The sequence below is a fragment of the Pituophis catenifer genome, unplaced genomic scaffold (assembly GCF_029215685.1).
Source record: "Pituophis catenifer annectens isolate HBS135680 unplaced genomic scaffold, rPitCat1.0.hap2 SCAF_2, whole genome shotgun sequence".
NCBI classification, from domain to species: domain Eukaryota; kingdom Metazoa; phylum Chordata; class Lepidosauria; order Squamata; family Colubridae; genus Pituophis; species Pituophis catenifer.
The window spans coordinates 34,966,363-34,988,050 of NW_027256882.1; the positions used below are offsets into that span (position 1 = coordinate 34,966,363).

At 42.7% G+C, this 21,688-nt stretch overlaps 1 protein-coding gene across 1 annotated transcript in view; it reads right to left on the reverse strand.

Annotated features, from left to right (window-relative positions):
- Nucleotides 1–21,688, reverse strand: part of LOC139309343 (von Willebrand factor A domain-containing protein 7-like) — a 56,661-nt gene that overhangs the window by 26,674 nt on the left and 8,299 nt on the right. Inside the window, exons 3-8 of the mRNA XM_070933402.1 lie at nt 18,368–18,547; nt 15,719–15,794; nt 13,902–13,993; nt 11,929–12,093; nt 10,281–10,490; nt 7,100–7,238 (exon numbers count right to left, since the gene is read on the reverse strand). Of these exons, the coding sequence (XP_070789503.1) occupies nt 7,100–7,238; nt 10,281–10,490; nt 11,929–12,093; nt 13,902–13,993; nt 15,719–15,794; nt 18,368–18,547 (862 nt within the window). The remainder of the gene's footprint in view (nt 1–7,099; nt 7,239–10,280; nt 10,491–11,928; nt 12,094–13,901; nt 13,994–15,718; nt 15,795–18,367; nt 18,548–21,688) is intronic.

The window sequence follows — 21,688 nt, forward strand, 5'->3', positions numbered from 1 at the left end:
TTTGCTCCATTTTTATGGCCTTTTTTGTCATAGTTGTTAAGCAAATCACATGGTCGTTAAGCGAATCCGGCTTCCCCATTGACTGTTTGTTGGAGGCTGGCTGGGAAGGTTACAAATGGTGATCACGTGACTCCAGGACAGTGCTCATACATACATGCTAGTTGGCAAGCGGATGAATTTTAATCATGTGACCATGGGGATGCTGCAATGGTCGTAAGTGTGAAACTAGTCATAAGTCACTCTTTCCGGTGTTGTTGTAACTTTGAACTGCCACTAAATGGATGGTTGTAAGCAGAGGTGGGTTTCAGCAGGTCCTGACCAGTTCAGGAGAACTGGTAGTGGAAATTTTGAGTAGTTCGGAGAACCGGTAGTAAAAATTCTGACTGGCCTCACCCCCATCTATTCTCTGCCTTCCAAGTCCCAGCTGATCAGGAGGAAATGGGGATTTTGCAGTATCCTTTCCCTGGAGTGGGAAGGGAATGGAGATTTTACAGTATCTTTCCCCTGTCACGCCCACCAAGCCAAGCCACGCCATGTCACACCCACTAAGCCACACCTACAGAACCGGTAGTAAAAAATTTGGAACCCACCACTGGTTGTAAGTCGAGGACTACCTGTATGGAATCTGTGAGGTGGTTGTATTATTTGTAAGCTACTGGTTGGTCTTCTTCCCTATTTTATGGCTTTTAATAGTTTAAACTTGTTTTTAATGTTTTTATTGTTATTTTTGGCTATTTAATAATATGGATTCTCTTGATTTGTGATTTCTTTTATCTCTGTGAGCCACCCAGAGTCACATATGTGAGATTGTTGGCTGCATAAACAGAGTAAACCAATAAATAAAAATAAGATTTATCCCTTGCTTCCTCTGACACCCCCTGCAGATGCTTGTGCCTACATTAGCAATAGCAATAGCAATAGCACTTAGACTTATATACCGCTTCACAGTGCTTTTACAGCCCTCTCTAAGCGGTTTACAGTGTCAGCATATTGCCCCCAAACAATCTGGGTCCTCATTTCACCAAGCTCAGTCAACTTTGAGCCGGTCAGAATCGAACTGCTGGCAGCTGGTAGTTGGCAGAAGTAGGCTGCAGTATTGTATTTCAACCACTGCACGTGCCACCACGGCTCATTCCTGGATTATACTGTATACTTGATACTTTAGAAATTAAAAAAGGGAAATAGACTCCTGCCTTAAAGTTCCATCTGTTTAAACGTAAACATAGAAAATTAAAAGAACAACAACAACAAAAGAATACCATATCGGAAATCAATCAATCAATAAGTAAGTAAGTAAGTAAAGAAAGAAAGAAAGAAAGAATGAAAGAAAGGAAGGAAGGAAGGAAGGAAGGAAGGAAGGAAGGAAGGAAGACAATATAGAATTATGATTTCCACCCATCTTTATATCAAGCAATATTCTTTCCCCTTCTTCTTCGACCCTTTTAATACCCATCCAAGACCGAGTGGCTGTGGTTTCCGACGTCCCGATATAGTCAGTTGGTGCCATCATTGACTATTGGGGGCGAGTCGTTGGCCCCCATGGAGAGGGTTCACAACTTGGGTGTCCTCCTGGACTCACGGCTGTTTTTAGAAGAGCATTTGACGGCTGTGGCCGGGAGGACTGTTTATCAGCTTCGCCTAATCTGCCAGTTGCGTCCCTTTCTGGATCGGGACTCGTTACGTACGGTCACTCATGCCCTCGTCACTTCCCGCCTGGACTACTGTAATACTCTCTACATGGGGTTCCCCTTGAGGAGCACCCGGAGGCTCCAGCTGGTCCAGAATGCGGCCGCGCGGGTGGTTACGGGAGCAACATGGCACTCCCATGTGACTCCTCTCCTTTCAAAACAACTTGGAAGCTGCAGCTGGTGCAGAAAAGTAAACGCATGCGATTATTGTGCTGCTGCGTGAACTGTACTGGATGCCAGTTAGTTCCCAGGTAGACATCAAGATGTGGTTCTTAACTATAGAGCTGTGGTGGGATTCAAATTTGTTTACTACCGGTTCTGTGGGTGTGACTTGGTGGGCATGGGCATGGCTCCCAGTGGTCTTCCGGGTGCGCCTCAAGGTTTTGGTTACCACCTTTAGAGCACTCCATGGCTTAGGACCGGGGTACCTACGAGACCGCCTTCTGCCACCAGTAGCCTCTCACCGACCAGTATGCTCCCATAGAGAGGGTCTTCTCAGGGTGCCGTTGGTCAAACAATGTCGACTGGCGGCCCCCAGGGGGAGAACCTTCTCTGTGGGGTCACCTGCCATCTGGAACGAGCTCCCCACGGAGATTCGGAGGATCCCGGATTTGCGCACTTTCCGCCGTGCCCTCAAAACATTCTTATTCCAGCAGGCTGGTCTGGCCTAACCTCCCTTTTATTTGCTTTTAAATTTGTTTTATAAATTGGGGTGTTTTAAATTTGTTGGGCCAAAGTATTTAATGTATTTTTAAATGGTTTTTAACGTTTGTACTATGTGTATTTTACCTTTTGGCTGTTCACCACCCTGAGTCCTTCGGGAGTAGGGCGGTATATAAATTTAATTATAAATAAATTAAATAAATAAATAAATACTCAGATTCTATACATTCTCAATTTAGCCTTTTCTTCTTTCAACACAAAGACCATACAAGTCTCCCAGTCTTTGTTTAAGTCCTTTTTCCTGAGCCCCATCTATCTAACGTTGGACCCTTGAGGCTAGGATGGGAAATGTTGGCTAGACAAAAGAAAAGTACTTCATCAGCCCATTATAGACTTCAGAGTGAGGGAAAGCTGACCATTCAGAAGGGGTTTTTTTTGTATGTGTGTGGGATCTGACAAATTTGAACGGGGAGAAGGTCACTGATGGTTTCAGGCCATAAAGACTGCCTTGCTCCTTCCTCGAGTCAGAAAGATTAAGCGTTCAAATGCTAAACCGCAAGATAGAATGTTAAGGCCTGTTCCACTCCGTTAACCTCCTGTGAGAAACAATTTCCTTCTCTCATTAAATCTGCGAAGACATTCCATTTATAAAGCGGCAGAAGAGGAAACAATGAGACAAATGATTTCAGGAAAGAGTTGTTTAAGGGTGGTGACAGTTGGTTCATAGACCGAGAAGCTCTTGAGAGACCGCATTGTAAATTGCCTGGGCCCTCCCGATGATTATTCACACCCTAGAGTTGCAGAGCCTGGGTTACTGCAATGCACTCTTATTACCTGCCTTTCCAAACAACTTGGAAGCTGCAGCTGGTGCAGAAAAGTAAACGCATGCGATTATTGTGCTGCTGCGTGAACTGTACTGGATGCCAGTTAGTTCCCAGGTAGACGTCAAGGTGTGGTTCTTAACTATAGAGCTGTGGTGGGATTCAAATTTGTTTACTACCGGTTCTGTGCGTGTGACTTGGTGGGCGTGGGCATGGCTTGGTGGGCGTGGCTTGGTGGGCGTAGAGTGGCTTGGTGGGCGTGGCTTGGTGGGCGTTGTCACTGCGTTATGTGTTTGTTAGCCAAGTGTCCATTCTGAGTGTTATGGTAGCCTGCCAGAGAACTTTATCACGTATCTATAGCAACAGAGATAAGACTAGTCTTGTGAAACTTTGAGCTACTGTCTAAATTCTTTTCTTTTCTAACTTCCTGATTTATACTTCCTTTGTTCGTCTGTGTGATAAGCTGCCGGTAAAGATGTAGTTAGCCAGTTTTTCTATTTTTATAATAAAATCCTTATTAGAATATATATATTTCGGTTTTTCTTTCTTTAAAGTATACAGCATGGAAAACAAGATCCATCCATCTCTAATTAAGTGCAATTATCCCAGGAGGAAAACGAGGCTGATTTACGCTTCGACAGGTGTGGCAGGGGAAGGATACTGTAAAATCTCCATTCCCTCCCCACTCCAGGGGAAGGTTACTGCAAAATCCCCATTTCCTCCCGATCAGCTGGGACTTGGGAGGCAGAGAATAGATGGGGGCGGGGCCAGTCAGAGGTGATGTTTGCCGGTTCTCCGAACTACTCAAAACATCCGCTACCGGTTCTCCAGAACTGGTCAGAACCTGCTGAATACGACCTCTGCTATAGAGCCCTTCATGGGTGTTATGTAAACCTGGCTTCCCCATAGAGTTTGCTTGTCAGAAGGTTGCAAAAGCGAATCGCATGACCCCAGGATACTGCAACTGTCATAAATATGAGACAGTTGCCGAGCATCTGATTTTAATATAGGTAATTGTGGGGATGGTGCAAAAGGTTGTAACTGTGAAAAATGATCCTTGGTAACTTTTTTGGGTTGCCGTTGTCCCTCCGAACAATCAGTAAAGCAAAAGCCATAACTGCGTAAATGCCCACTTTTGAAACCTTGCAGATGCATGAGACGGATGTTACCAGTGGTCCTCTACTTACGACCACAATTGAGCCCAAAATTTCTGTTGTTAAGCGAGACCTTTGTTAAGTGAATTTTACCCCATTTTGTGACATTTCTTGCCTCAGTTGTTAAGTGAATCCCTGCAGTCGATAAGTTAGTAACCCGGTTGTTAAGTGAATCTGGCTTCCCCGTTGACTTTGCTCGTCAGAAGGTCGCAAAAGGGGATCACATGACCTTGGAGCACAGCAACAGTCGTAAGTATGAACCAATTGCCAAGCATCTGAGTTTTGATCATGTGACTGTGAGGAGTCTGCAAAAGTTCGTAACTGTGAAAAATAGTCCTAAATCACTTTTTTCGGTGCCGTTGTAACTTTGAATGGTCACTAAATGCACTGTTGTAAATTGAGGACTACCTATAATTATGTCCCTCATTTAATTCATAAGTATGCACAGGAGCAATGTGGAAGATTTTTAATAGTAATTTCTCCATTTTTTTCCTTCTAGAGAATCTTACTGAAAGTGGAGGGCCTTTCTCCAGGCAACTCCCCCTTCCTACGAATCAGTGGGGAATTCCCTCACACCGAATTGGTGCAGATTCTGCCTCTGCCAGACCAGATCAGTAAATCCTTAGCAGGGTGGAATATACACTGTATATTACAGGGGTATCCAACTTTGGCAACTTTAAGCCTGGTGCACTTCAACTCCCAGCAAAGCTGGCTGGGGAATTCTGGGAGTTATTTATTATTATTATTATTATTATTATTATTATTATTATTATTATTATTATTATTATTATTATTATTATTATTATTATTTATTAAATTTGTATACCGCCCTACTCTCAAAGGACTCAGGGCGGTGAACAGCCAAAAGATAAAATACATATAATACAAATGTTAAAAAACCATTAAAATACAATTAAATAATTTGGCCTAGAAAACAAAATGTTTTGTAGTACAAGGGTTTATGGCACCCTGTTATTAAGCTGTTTAAGACCAGCTGCCTGCAATTACTGCAGGGTTCGAATCTCGCCAAGGCTCAAGGTTGACTCAGCCTTCCATCCTTTCTAAGGTAGGTGAAATGAGGACCCAGTTTGTGGGGGCAATAAGCTGACTTTGTATAAATATACAAAAGGATGAAGGCTATTGCTGAGCACATTGTAAGCCGCCCTGAGTCTTCGGAGAAGGGCGGCATATAAATCAAATTAAAAAAAAAAATAAAATAAAATAAAAAAAAAAAATGTAAAACACCCCAAATTTATAAGACAAATTTAAAATTTAAAAAATTTAAAAACAGTTTAAAAAAGAGGTTAGGCCAGGCCGGCCTGCTTGAATAGGAATGTTTTGAGGGCACGGCGGAAAGCGTGCAGGTCTGTAATCCTCCGTATCTCCGGGGGGGGGGGAGCTCTGGGGGGAGCTCGTTCCAGATGGCAGGTGTCCCACAACACCTGCCATCTTTAAGCCTGGAGGAGTTGAAGTCCTCCAGGCTTAAAGTTGCCAAGGTTGGAGACCCCTGGCCTAGACAGTATCTTAGGGCAATTTCAAAACATGTAAAATGTATTAGGCTGTGGCAGGGGTGAAATGCTACTGGTTCGGGCTGGTTCGCCCGAACTGGTAGTAAAAAACCCTACTGGTTTGTCGAACCGGTAGTAAAAAATGTAAAAAAAAAAAGCTCCAATGATCAGCTGAGTGACCCACGATCATTGCAACGTTTTTAAAAAAACTTTTTAAGCATTTTTTTACTACCTATTGGCCAGAACCAATAGTAAAAAAATGCTTTTAAAAGGTAAAAAAAAAGGTTCCGATGATCGCACAGCACAGCTGTGATCGTCGGAGCCTTTTTTCTTTACCTTTTAAAAGCATTTTTTTACTACCGGCTCGGGTGAATCAGTAGTAAAAAAATGCTTTAAAAAAGTAAAAAAAAAAAAAAAAGGCTCTGACGATCACAGCTGTCCCGCACGATCGTCGTACCCCCCTTTTTTTTTAAACTTTTTTAAAGCATCTTTTACTACCTATTCGCCCAAGCCGGTAGTAAAAAATGCTTTTAAAAGGTTTTTAAAAAGGTTCCCACGTGCACCACAGCTGATCATCCCCCTGCACGCTGTTCTACTTACTTTCCCAGGCCTGATTTTTATGCGCATTGCGTGTGCGTACACGCAGCTTGCATTTGGTGCGCACTGTACATGCGCATGTGCAGTGCATGTTTGGCGCATGACCGGCTAACGAACCGGTAGTAAACCGGTTCAGATTTCACCACTGGGCTATAGGCTTATCCTCAGGTCCCTCTATAACTGCAGTGTGGTCATGCTTCAATACCTGTTTTTAAATCCCATGTCCTCAAGCCATTGCTTTTCTCTCATTCCCGGCCCAGAGCTGAGGCAGCATAAAATTATCTTTAACACATTTGATCTTGACATGATGGAGGACACTTCACTGGTGATGTCATTGATGATGCAATCAGCATCTGGGATATGTTCTGCTCCAGAGGTGGGTTTCTGGCCAGTTCTGGAGAACCGGTAGCGGAAATTTTGAGTAGTTCGGAGAACCGGTAGTAAAAATTTTGACTGGCCCCGTCCCCATCTATTCTCTGCCTCCTAAGTCCCAGCTGATCGGGAGGAAATGGGGATTCTCGTAGTTGAAGTCCGCCAGGCTTAAAGTTGCCAAGGTTGGAGACCCCTGGTATATTATACAGGATTACCTGTGATTCGAGGACTATCTGTACATTATTGAGAGATATGGGCAGAAAGAGAATAGGCCCCTCAACCCGGACGCTTCTCACCTTGGCATGCTCTGTTGCAAGGCCAGTTTCAAGCCAGACATGGACATTTCTGGGCAGTCGCCACCCCCTGTAGCAGTCAGGCGAGAGATTGCGGATTCCAATTCGTCCACACTTTGGGTCTTAATGACGGGTCCAACATCTGCAAAGATAGATCTAGGTGGGAACTAAACCGTGACAGTATGAAGAAGGCCAGCCAGGGGCCACAGTTTCAGACGGCATCTCTTGTTGTTTTTTTTTATTATGTTAATTCTGTTTTTTGCCTTTCCTGAGGCTCTGAGGAGATTTTTCCCAATACCTTCCTTTTAAGTAATTAAGGATGAACACCATTACCTGTTTCTGAAATAATAAGACTAGCACCTGATTTCCACATGTCCCAATTCAGATTGTTTAGTTTATTCAGCAGTAGCCAGTCTAACTGCTGAGAGTTTACCACAATATCAGTTCAGATCAGGGGTGAAATCCAGCAGGTTCTGGAGAACCGGTAGCGGAAATTTTGAGCAGTTTGGAGAAGCGGCAAATACCACCTCTGGCTGGCTCCAGAGTGGGGTGGGAATGGAGATTTTGCAATATCTTTTCCCCAGGAGTGGGGAGGGAATGGGGATTTTGCAGTATCCTTCCCCTGCCACGCCCACCAAGCCACACCCACCAAGCCACACCATGCCCACCAAGCCACGCCCACAGAACCGATAGTAAAAAAAAATGGATTTCACCACTGGTTCAGATGTATAATTCATTTAAGAGAAGCCTCATCAAAAGTTTGATTAGAACAGGGGTATCAAACTCGATTTCATTGACTGCCGCATCAGGGTTGTGTTTGACCTCAGGGGGCTAGGATGGGCGTGGCCAGGGTGGGCGTGGCTAACTCGACATCACTCACGTTGGGGAGGCCTGTGGCAGCCCGTGCGCTCTGCCAGTGAAAACGGCCTGAGCTCCATTTTTGGCTGCGATCACTTCCTGCAACCCTCTGCCAGCAAAAACGGAAGAGCTCCGTTTTCACTGGCAGCATAGGCCAGTCCTTTGTGCTTTCCAGGGCGGCCCTCTGGGCCAGATCTAAGCACTCCATAAATCCGGAATCCGGCCCGGGGGGGGGCCTTGAGTTTGACACCCCTGATTTAGAAGTTTCCTCCTTTGACTTCTGGGTCTATAACTGCTTTCTGCACAGGGAGGGCAAGTATCACTGAATCCATCGAATCATAGGGTTGGCGGGGATCTCAGAGGTCAACCAGTCTGACCCCCCTTGCTTGGAGCAGCTTAAGCATTGTAGACAGATGGCTCTGCAGTCTCAGTTTGAAGACTTTTTTGTGTTCAGGTGGATTTTCTACACAGCAATAGCAACATTACAAAAGGGCATTTCTACCAAATAGGAACTAGTGTTTACAGCATACCCTCAGAAAGAAGCTAAGTGATTAAAGGACATTTCAAAATGACTGTCAGAACAGGATGCAATTACAGGAGCACGGATCAGGAGGAAAATTCAGCTCCTTTAGCTGTTCCTCAGAAAATGAGGTTTCCAGTCCTTCCACCATCTTGGTATCACATCATTTTCAGATTGCGAACTAGACCCAGTATTCCAAAATACAGGTAGTCCTTGATTTATGACCACAATTTTATCCCAGATTTTCATTTCTAAGCAAGATAGTTGATAAGTGAGTTTTACCCCCATTTTACGACCTTTCTTGCCACAGTCGTGAAGTAAATCACCGCAGTTGTTTAGTGAATCACTGCAGTTGTTGAGTGAATCTGGCTTCCCCATTGACTTTGCTTGTCGGAAGGTCGCAAAAGGTGATCACATGGCCCCGGGACACTGCAAACGTCATAAATACATGGCAGTTGCTAAGCATCCAAATTTTGATCACATGACCATGGGAATGCGGCAATGGTTGTAAAAGTGCGAAAATCGCTCTTAAGTCACTGTTTTTCAGTGCCATTGTAACTTCAAATGGTCACTAACTGAATGTAAATCAAGGACTACCTGTAGCTTGAAGTTAGTTTCATTCATTTTTACTATTTATATATACAGTATCTCTCTCTCTCTCTCTCTCTCTCTCTCTCTCTCTCTCTCTCTCTCTCTCTCTTTTAATTTGATTTATATGCCGCCCTTCTCCGGAGACTCAGGGCGGCTTACAATGCGTTAAGCAATAGCCTTCATACTTTTGTATATATTTATACAAAGTCAGTTTATTGCCCCCACAATCTGGGTCCTCATTTTACCTACCTTAGAAAGGATGGAAGGCTGAGTCAACCTTGAGCCTGGTGAGATTTGAATTTGCAGTAATTGCAGGCAGCTGATGTTAATAAGAGTGCCTTAGTCTGCTGCGCCACCAGGGCTCTCTATCTCTATCTCTATCTCTATCTCTATCTCTATCTCTATCTCTATCTCTATCTCTATCTCTATCTCTATCTCTATCTCTAATCTCTAATCTCTATCTCTAATCTATCTCTAATCTCTAATCTCTATCTCTATCTCTAATCTATCTCTAATCTCTAATCTCTATCTCTAATCTCTATCTCTATCTCTATCTCTATCTCTGTCTCTAATCTCTATATCTATCTATCTATCTATCTATCTATCTATCTATCTATCTATCTATCTATCTATGATTTTATTGATTTTTCAAAATATAAAATACAAAGAAAAATAAAAGTAGTAGTGGAAAACTACTATTTTATATTTTAAAAACCAATAAATGATTCATTTTTACTTTGATTTATAAAACCATATGACCTTAATAATTGAAGATCTGCTGTGCTCTTTCTCTTTCAGTTGCAAATGCAAACATTCTCAAAAAGACCAACTATTAACTTCCCCATTTAAGGGAAGAATTCAAGTTTTTAATCCTCCTGATGATTATTCCTCTCATTTCCCTCCTTCCTCTGCACTAAGTGGCAACAAATAATGAGATACCAGGAGAGTTTTGTGAGATCTTGATTCACTTTCCACTGAAGGATAATCTGTCACTTTAATACTGGTCAGCCCAGCAGAGATGTAATTGCTCCTGTTCTTATTTAAAAAGAAAAAGAAAAGAGGAAGCTGCATTCCTTATTGTTAAATCACATAATCCCTTCTAGTTGGCCATAACATTGCTTGGATTCTCTGGGGGGAAAAACTGAGCAAAAGGGCAATTCCAGCCTAGAAGAGATAATAAATCAGAAGAAATCACAGTCTTCTACGCCTCCTTACCGGGGTCATTAAAGGGCACAAGAATGTAATTAAAAGGTTTATCCGGAGAGCCAGAATACGTTCGGAGGAGTTCGATGCATTTGATTTTGACTTGATTGATGTCGTCTGACATGCTGCCGGTCGTGTCCACCACAAAGGTGAGGGAATAACCATCCAGGTTGAAAATCTTCTTAAAAGTATCGTCTCCCACTTTACTTAAGAGGCCGAAACCTGAACAAATAAAAGAATGGAACAGAATAACAGAGTTGGAAGGGACCTTGGAAGTCTTCTAGTCCAGAGTTCCCCAACTTTTTTGGCTTTGCTGACTGGCTGGGGTCAGGGATGAAATGCTACCGGTTCACTCCGGTTCAGACAAACCGGTAGGGATAAAAACTACCAGTTTGGACGAATCAGTAGTAAAAAAAAGCTACCAGTTCGGGTGAATCGGTAGTTAAAAAAAACTATGATCCAACGATCAGCTGTGCCGCACGGTTTAGCTTTGCTAGAAAGCAGGATTTCCTGCTTTTTAGCTAAGCTAAACTGCATGGCACAGCTGATCTCCCCCCTTGCTGCATATGCAGTACACACCAAAAGGAGACATGGGAAGGTAACTAGAACAGCACGTTTGCACATACGCAGCACAATTTTGATCTGCATGTGCGAGAGCAGCGTGCACTTGGCTCACAGCGTGCATGCGTGGCCAGCAAACCAGTAGCAAAGCGGTTCAGATTTCACCTCTGGATGGGGGGTGGGGGCAGGGGAAGAGTGGCAGGCGAGCATGCGTGGGGATATGTACGTGTGGTCGCCAGCCACTTCTGCCGCCCGATTCTGAATGGCTCAAGGCCCAGAGGTAGGCCGTTGGGGACCCTTGCTGTAATCCAACCCCCTACTCAAGCAAGAGAGACGATACCATTTCAGATCAGTGGATGTCCAACAGTAGGACGGAGTTATGTCTGTACTATAATATATCTTGTTTCAAATTGCTGTGAGTGGCAACAGTTTACATTGCTTGATTTGCAAAGCAAAAGCCACAACTGCATAAATGCCCACCTTTTTAAGCCTCGCAGATGCATGAGACAGATGTTACAGGTAGTCCTTGACTTACCACCACAATTGAGCCCAAAATTTCAGTTGTTAAGTGAGGCATTTGTTAAGTGAGTTTTCTCCCATTTTACAACTTTTCTTGCCACAGTTGTCAAGTGAATCACTGCAGGTGAGTCAGATGGTTGCTAAGTGAATCTGGCTTCCCCGTTGACTTTGCTTGTCTCAAAGAGATCACATGACCCCGGGACACTGGAACCCGTCATAAATATGAGTCAGTTGTCAAGCATCTGAGTTTTGATCACATGACCATGGAGATGCTGCAATGGCCAGAAGTGGGTAGATTACTTTTTTCAGTGCCATTGTAACTTTGAATGGTCACTAAATGAACTGTTGTAAGTCAAGGACTACCTGTACTAAAACTGTCAGTCGATTGAGTCCGACACTTGTAAATGGCACCAGGTTGAGGAATAACCAGGTTATCCTAAGGAGTATGCCTAGCCTTTTTATGCTGGGCAGAACAGGGTTGGGAGAAATTTTCTAGCACGTCATTCCACCTGGGATAGGGTGATTTACAAATGTGATAAATAACTAAATAAAAATAAATAAACCGAGGACACAGCCTTACCATCTCCGACAAAAAAGCTCTTGGTTGCTTCGATGGCTAATTCCGCTGCTTTCTTATGCAGGCGATAGTGTGGCGAAAAGTCCCGATTAGACGTCTCTTTGTTGATGCCACCAGTGGGAGGGGTATGTTGAGCCACATCATATTTCCCACCATGCCCACATTTGCCTTTAATACAGAAAAAAGAAGGAAAAGGCACTTGGCTTATTACCTTGGCTTATCAAGGGCAAATATATAGTCTGTGATAATGCTTACATTGGAGTGTGTGTTAGCTCACATGGTTAGAACGCTGCATTGGAGGTTAGCAATTCAATGTTCAAAACTGGAGAGCTGCTACGTGTTTGGGTGAGCTCCTGTCATTTGCTCCAGCTCCTTTCAAGAATATGTTAGGAGCTGCTAAGGGTGTCCCCCAAGCAATGGTGATATCACTGGCTAATCCTTTCAACCTGGGAGCTCCTTAAACAGTGTCTCCTACACAGTGATGGGTTTCTACCGGTTCACCCCGGATTGGGCGAACCAATAGCGGCGGTGGCGGGAAGCTCCACCCACCAACCCAGATGTCTCTGTGAATTTGCGCGCCCACGAGCAAAACGGTAGTGACCAAATTTGAAACCCACTACTGCTCCTACATGAATGGAACGGGATTCCTACATTTTACTGTCACGCTGGGTGGAGCATGCTGGGTGGAGAATTCTGGAGTTGAAGTCCACACATTTTCAAGTTGGTGAGATTGAGAAACAGTGAGATAGACCTTTAGGTTAGCACTGTGATGGCGGACCTATGGCAGGTGTACGACAGGTGGCACGCAGAGCCCTCGCTGCAGATATGCCAGCCGTTGCCCCAGCCCAGCTCACAGTGCATGCGTGCACGCCTCCCGCCAGCCAGCTGCTCTTCGAGTTCTCTGCTGAGCATGCATGTGGAGCAAAGCCTTCCATGATCTCCGCAGTTTCCCCCCTGGGGGGAACCTGTGGAGATCGGGGAAGGCACGGGTGGCAGAAATGGAGGAGAAAGGTAGGACACGCTGGGGGAGGGGGAAACTGCGGAGATCAGGGATGGCACAGGGAGCAGAAATGGAGGAGAAAGATAGGACACGCTGGGGGGTGGGGAAACTGCGGAGATCTTGGAAGTCAAAATGGGGTGTGGGGGACAGGTGTGCGTGCGGGGGCGCATGAGCGTGGGACGCTCACATTGCATTTTGGGGATCGGGGCATGCACACGTGCTTTGGGCACTCGGCACTAAAAAGGTTAACCATAACTGGATTAGCATATTGCTAAGATTGTTGTTAAAAGCTTAGTTCAAAATAATCTGAAAGGACTTCATTGCCAATTTATATTGTAGCAGGGGTGAAATGCTCCCGGTTTGGACCGGATCACCTGATCCGGTAACGATGGAGGCGGGTGGTTCGGAGAACCGGTAGCAAAAATCCCTGCCCCCCCCATGCCCAGCTGAACTGCGCAATCATCAGAGGCTTTTAAAAAAAAAAAATTTAAAAGCATTTTTTCTACAACCTCTTTGGCCTAAAAAAAATGCTTTTAAAAGCCTCTGACGATCCAAGCTGAGTTGCCTGGTTGGCAGAGGCTTTTTTTCTTTTAAATGCCTCTGACGATCCAAGCTGAGTTGCCTGATTGGCAGAGGCTTTTAAAAGAAAAAAAGCCTCTGCCGATCAGGCAACTCAGCTGGGATCATCAGAGCCTTTTGAAAGCATTTTTTTTCAACCTCTTTGCCAAAGAGGTTGTAGAAAAAATGGTTTTAAAAGTTTAAAAAAAAATTGGCCACGCCTACCCAGTCACATTACCACCACCCCCACCAAGCCACGCCCACAGAACCAGTAGTAACACACTTTAGATCTCACCACTGTATTGTAGGTATTAGGGCCAGCTAAGCATATAAAAATTATTAGTTCCCTCCCTTCTGTTTCTTTGGAACACAGAAGAAGAACTGATGAAAATATTTAGCAAGCGTAGATGATTTTTACCTGTTGGCTTAATTCTACAGGACGCTGATACTTTATATCCACTTGTAAGCATGTCATTCACCAGGATGTTATCCTCACACTGGAACAGGTTGCTGTTAAACGAAGATTTTGGTATGTGGGATTTGTGAACTTAAATTTGATCTTAATCAGAAATCTATCCTGAACTGCATTTAATAAATTGCATTTCATGCTGAAAATAACAGAAACCATTAATTTTAGGTGTGCGGTATGGGTGGTTGTAGGAAACATAACTGAACTGTTATGAACACATCCTGTGCCAATCACCAGAGCTGTGCAAATCTTTCAGAAGAGATGTGTCAGAGAAGTGTACACAGGTAGTCCTCACTTAATCATGGAAATTGGGGCCGGCGACTCTGTCACTAAGCAATGTGATTGTAAAGAGTGATGTCACATGACTCTGCTAACTTGTGATGGTAATTGTGGCCATCCACAACTTAACATCCTTAGAAGAATCCTATGCAGTTGCAACAGCCCGCAGACACACGATCGTCATATGTGACTTCCCGCAGGCTTCCCCATTGTCTTTGCTTATTGGAAGCTGGCAGGGGAGGTTGCAAATGTGTTGGCGGGATGCTGTGACATCATTATTGTGAGCCAGTTGCCAGGCACCCAAATCATGTTCCTTTCTTTTTTTTAAAAAAAAAAAAACTACAACCACCTTGCATGTGAAAACGAGAATTTTGGAGAGTAAAATAAGTGAAGCCACGTTCCCTAAATGTAATGGTTTTCCACAGTAACAAAAAAATTAATAGGAAGACCCATTCAGATAAGCCATACAGGTAGTCCTTGACTTCCAGCCATTCATTTAGTGACTGTTTAAAGTTATAATGGTGCTGATAAGAGTGACCGATGATCGTTTTTCATATTTATGAATGATGCAGCATTCCCGTGGTGACGTGATCAAAATTTGGATGTGATGTAAATGTGAAAAATGGTCATCACTTGTATCAGTGACGTTGTAACTTTGAATGGTCACTAAACAAATGTTGTAAGTCAAGGACTACCCATTGTTTCTTGTTTAGCAACAGGCTTGTTTAGCCAGCTGCAGTTAGGAAAGTGAAGAAAAGCTAACTTTGCGACTAGTTCTTGCATTTATGCAGGTCTGTAAAGCAAATTAAAGCTGAAGTAAGATCATAGGTGCGGTCTCTCTTTTGGTTAGCAACTGCTTTGTTTAACAATTAAGTTGCCTGCCCTAACTGTGGTCGCTAAGCGTGAACTACTTGTACTTGATTTATTTACTTGATTTATTTACAGATGAAGATCAACTTTACAATCCATTGTGATAAAATAAGCCTTCAAACTCATTGATAGCCTCACACTGCAATGAACAAGGACACAGGTTCAATTTTGCAGCTACTAAGATTGTTGGACGAGCACGCACAAAAACAGCCAGGGAAGTGATGGAAGCCTGGGAAACAGGTCCCTCGTCAGTCAACAGGAGTGCTGATTTACCACCAGTCTATCAAGTACTTAGAAGGAGAGGGCTGGGCAGCACGAACAAATGACAGCTAATGACCTAAAAGCCAGCCATCAACACAACCCAATCAACATCTAAAAAGCCACTTACAACAGGCACTATAAATACCACACACAGAACACCACACACTCTGCTAGAGAGACGTTCCTTGAAGATGGGCTCCAGCACGAGTGTGAAAGTTCAGAATAGAATACAAAACCTCTGGTCCCAGTGACTGACCCAGATTGGATTCTGCAACATTATTCTGGGACACATACATTTGCCTTCATTTGTGAAAGTAATCCTTTGTTTTTTTAGATGAATTCATTTGTGGATTTACCTTCCTATTCTTGTACAGTCAGCACATGTCTTCTTAGAAGCTGGTGCAGTAGGAATGACAGGACTACTTGGATTTACTGAGGGAAACATAAAAAGAAGAAAGATTCTCTTTAGAATGATGTAGCTGAACTTCTCTAAAATCTGAAATTGCTCAATCCCACTTTCAGAATTTTAATGGTATTGTGAAGGTTCTCACCAAACAGTGCTGATTGGGTGGCTGTCCATAAAACACACAAATATTAGAAGGCAAACTGGGGAAGCTGACATTAATTGGGCCAAGAACAAGGCAGAAGGAAGGTTGGAGCCTCTGAAGCCAGGTCACAAAATACAAGGAGGTCTTTATTTCACAAAACTACTGATGATGCTCAAAAGTGCATGCACACACACATCCTTTCAAGTGCAAGACTCAGCTGGAGAAACTGCTATTTTTAGATTTTGCCAGGTTTGCAAGACAGATCAGACTATGAGATTAATGCTAAAGGTAAAGGTTCCCCTCGCACATATGTGCTAGTCGTTCCTGACTCTAGGGGGCAGTGCTCATCTCCGTTTCAAAGCTGAAGAGACAGCGCTGTCTGAAGACGTCTCCGTGGTCATGTGGCCGGCATGACTCAACACCAAAGGCGCACGGAACGCTGTTACCTTCCCACCAAAGGTGGTCCCTATTTTTCTACTTGCATTTTTTACGTGCTTTCGAACTGCTAGGTTGGCAGAAGCTGGGACAAGTAACAGGTGCTTACCCCGTTACACGACACTAGGGATTCGAACCGCTGAACTGCCGACCTTTCGATCGACAAGCTCAGCGTCTTAGTCACTAAGCCACTGCGTTTAATTCTTTTAATTAATTAATTAATAATTAATAATTTTAATTAATTAATTAATTAATTAAGATTAATACTACAAAGATCAATACTACTTTTCCTGTAAAGCTATGATAACTGAATTTTGAAAGTCTGAATGTGCTTTCCTTTCCCTCCCTTTATCACATTACATTCTTGGTCTAGGCTCAAGTCCCTCTTATCTGACTATTGCCTTGGTGGTGGCTGTTCCTTTTGTCCTTCAAGGTCATTCCCTCTGCCCTGTACAAATCTATATCCCCACTATTGTACAACCTGAGGAGAAATCCATCACTCCCTACTATTTTCCCCAGCACAGCAACTCTGTGAGGTGGGTTGAACTCAAAGCCACCAAACTGGCTTCTGTTTGGTGGCTTTGAGTTCAACCCATCTCACAGAGTTACTGTGCTGGGGAAAATAGTAGGGTGTGATGGATTTCTCCTTAGGTCCTAAGGGAGGATGAAAACTCATGGACTCCTGCTTTCCAGTCTAGCACTTTAACCACTATACCAAAGTAGGTTTCTAATTTCAATTGGCCCCTGAGGTATTCTTTGAAATAAAATTGATGCAGGAGTCCAGTGACCCCCCTAGTTTAATGCACACAAGCACGCACACACACACACACACACACACACACACACCCAAAACATCTGATTGGAACTCTCCTTCCAAATGAGCTCAACTCCCATTGGCTTTGTAGAGTTATTACTGTATTTGTTTTGGCAACACAAGAAATAGTCTTTTTCCAAGACCTGCTTTGTTTTCCCAAGCAAGTGTATGTATGTGTGTGTTTGTTTCTGTGGGTGTGCGGGTGTAAACATGCATAGGTACAAAACATGGAAGAAGGTGTGTGAATGTTTGTGAAAAATGGTCATAAATCAAGCTCGGTGACCAGGAAATCTGGCATTAACATAGGTATGTATGAAGACATCAACACCCAGAAACTTTTCATTGGATACTTCAACCAGAAGTTGACCTAATAAAAAAAATGGAAACATGGACTAAATATTTCAATAATAAATAAATTAAAATAGAACCAGAGCTTTCTGCAGTTTGGTGGGAGGGGAATTGATACGTATGTATGGTATTTTTTCCAATAGCAATAGGAAAAGCATTTAGACTTATATACCGCTTCACCGTGCTTTACAGCACTCTTGGGTGGTTTACAATGTCAGCATATGGTCCCCCAGCAATCTGGATCCTCGTTTTACCGACCTCGGAAGTATGGAAGGCTGAGTCAACTTTGAGCCCATCAGGATCGAACTCCAGGCAGTGGGCAGAGTCAACCTTCAATACTGTACTGCACTCTTAACCGCTATGCCACCTGATGTCTTCCATGTCCCTGAGAGCAGCCTTTGCCCTTCATAGCTGGCTGTGAAAATCTGAACTGGTCTCCAAGACATCAGCAAAATGGCAGATTGGGAATCCAGAACATATTCATTGGACCAAAGTTAGAAAACGCTCTGCGGTATTTACAAACCATTATGAATTTTTGAAACCCATGTTCTTTTCACAAAGCTCAATGTGAAATCTGACATCTTTTGTAGCCTTCTATACAGTCATAATTACAAAGGGACAACTTTGTCATTATGACTGTATAGAAAAGTAGAGAAAACTCTACCGCAAATTGCCCAGTACTGGGGTTATTTGCAGTGTGTGTATGTGTGTGTTTGTGTGTGTGTATTTATAAAAACGTATCAAAATGACAGTCAGGACTTCTTGATTGTTCCCACCATCTTGACTTTTTCGGTCCCCTCCCTTTATGGTTGGCTCTAGGCAGCATCCAGTTCTTTGCTTTCATATTCGTTGTGACTTACACAAGTATTCGTAAGAGCTGTTCTTTTGCATTTCGACCCAGTTGGTGTTGCTGTAGAATTTCTGAACCACGTGAAGGGCTCTTCCAGCACTGAGGCGAGCTGTTCCCAAACCAGAGGAGTTCACCTCCCCTTTCAGACTGGAAAGCATGGAGTCGGCCTGAATTCGAATTTGGTTAATACCTGGGAAAAGATAGCATGAAAATTCTGAAGAGCTGAATGTGAACTTAGTCAACTAGTCCTACAAACTCTCCAGAACAAATATTGGTTACAACAGATCCCCCCGAGAAGGCCATCTTGCTTCTGGACCTTTGGTCGATCGGTTGGTCTGTCTGTCTATCTGTCTGTCTGTCTGTCTGTCTATCTATCTATCTATCTATCTATCTATCTATCTATCTATCTATCTATCTATCTTATATCTATCTACCTACATCTATACATCTACATCTATATCTATGTATCTATATCTGTAGCTATAGCTATCTAATCTATACCTACATCTATCTAATCTATATAGTTCTATCTCTCTCTATCTATATCTACTATCTATTTTATATCTATCTACATCTCTATCTATCTATCTATCTATCTATCTATCTATCTATCTATCTATCTATCTATCTATCACCACCATCATCTAATCTATCTATCTATCTATCTATCTATCTATCTATCTATCTATCTATCTATCTATCTATCTACATCTATATCTATGTATCTATAACTGTAGCTATAGTTATCTAATCTATACCTAGATCTATCTAATCGATATAGTTCTATCTCTATCTCTATCTATCTCTATCATCTATTTTATATCTATCTACATCTATCTAATCTATATAGCTCTATCTCTATCATCTATATTTTATATCTATCTACATCTACATCTATCTATCTATCTCTATCTATCTATCTACATCTACATCTACATCTACATCTGCATCTACATCTACATCTACATCTACATCTACATCTACATCTACATCTACATCTACATATACATATACATATACATATATATATATATATATATATATATAGCTATAGCTATCTAATCTATACCTACTATCTAATCTATATAGCTCTATAACTATCTCTATCATCTATCTATTTTATATCTATCTACATCTATATCTATCTGTCTATCTATCTATCTATCTATCTATCTATCTATCTATCTATCTATCTATCATCTATCAAAACTATAATAGAACAGAGAAAACAAAAAAAGAGAAATAAAAGAAAAAGAAAAAAGGTAGACAAAACTAGAAAATGAGAGAAAGATGGCTACTGATATTCTTCTCAACAGCTACATGCCCAATTACAGGTAGTCCTCCACTTACAACAGTTCCTTTAGTGACCGTTCAAAGTTACAATGGCACTGAAAAAAGTGACTTATGACCATTTTTTCACGCTTACGACCCTTGCAGCATCCCCATGGTCAGATTATCAAAATTCAGACTCTTAGCAACTGACTCATATTTATGACGGTTACAGTATCCTAAGGTCATGTGATCACCTTTTGCAACCTTCTGACAAGCAAAGTCAATTGGGAAGCCCGGTTCACTTAACAACCGTGTTACTAACTTAACAACTACAGTGTTTCACTTAACAGCTGTGACAAGAAAGGTTGTAAAACGGGGAAAATTCACTTAACAAATGCCTCATTTAGCAACAGAAATTTTAGGCTCAGTTGTGGTCATAAGTCAAGGATTACCCATGTACTTTAACCATTCTCTCTAAGGTTATATCAGGAAACTGCTATCTCCTGAAACACAATTTTTACTGCAGGATATTTTTTCTCATATGCAATCAAAATCGGCGGTGAAATGCTCCCGGTTCGGACCGGATGGCCTGATCCGATAGCGATGGAGGCGGGTGGTTCGGAGAACCGGTAGCAAAAATCCCTGCACTCCCCCCCACCCCCCCGCCCAGCTGAGCCACACAATCATCAGAGGCTTTTTTAAAAAACTTTTAAGAGCTTCGGCCAAAAAATGCTTTTAAAAGTAAAAAAAAAAGCCTCTGATGATCGCGTGGCTCAGCTGGGATCATCAAAAAACCCCTTTTTTTTCTTTTAAATGCCTCTGACGATCTAAGCTGAGTTGCCTGATTGACAGACGCTTTTTTAAAAAAAACAACCTCGCCGAAGAGGTTGTAGAAAAAATGGTTTTAAAAGTAAAAAAATGAAAATGGCCATGCCCACCCAGTCACATTACCACCCCCCCCACCAAGCCATGCCCACAGAACCGGTAGTAACAAATTTTAGATTTCATCGCTGATCAAAATCTATTTCCTTGTAATTTCAACCCTCTCTTTCTTTGTCCTATATTTTGGAAGGATAGTGAGCAATTCTACCCTACTTTCTACATTACAGCCCTTCAATACTTGGGGACAAGAGTTCATATATCTCTTTGTACTCCCTTCTCCAGAATGAGACAACTCGCTGTGGACTAACTCACCATGGCCAACTTGCTGAGGCACAATTCAACAGTTCAATATAATTATTTAAAATCATGAAAAAAATATTTTAATTTTTGTCATTCATTTTGTCCCTCCTTTTGCATTCTTTCTTTAATGATTCTATTCTACCACTTGTCTGATATTAGTGTAACTCTTGTCTTGAAGTGAGTTGTCCCGCAGCGAGTTGGCTGCGGTGAGTTGGCTTCAGGAAGTTGGCCATGGCAAGTTGTCCTAGACTCCTCTTCTCCAGGGTAAATTCACCCATGGCCTCCAACCACAATCCTTGTTACCTTGATTGCTGTCCTTTGGATATGTTCAGTTTGTCAGTCTATTTCCTAAAATTCTTGAGTGTTTATATAAGTGCTATTAGGCCAGGTGATACTAATTTAAACTTTGAGTCATGTCCCTTTCCCTGGAATATCTTGAACACCAGAAGTATTAGGATCAGAGGTGGGTTTCAGCAGGTTCTGATCAGTGCTGGAGAACCGGTAGCAGAAATTCTGAGTAGTTCAGAGAGCTGGTAAATACCACCTCTGACTGGTCCCGCCCCCATCTATTCTCTGCCTCCCGAGTCCCAGCTGATCAGGAGCAAATGGGGATTTTGCAGTATCCTTTCCTTGGGTGGGAATGGAGATTTTACAGTATCCTTCTCCTGCCACACCTACCAAGCCATGCCCACCAAGCCACACCCAGAGAACTGGTAGTAAAAATTTTTGAAACCCACCATTGGTTAAGGATGGATTAAATTTAGGCCTGATTAAACCATTTTTCCATTTTATGCTTCATGGGAGGACCAGCTCTGCAAATATGCCCTTGGCTGGTATTGATCAAAGAACGTTTTCTGTGTGCCAGTCCAGAAGGATG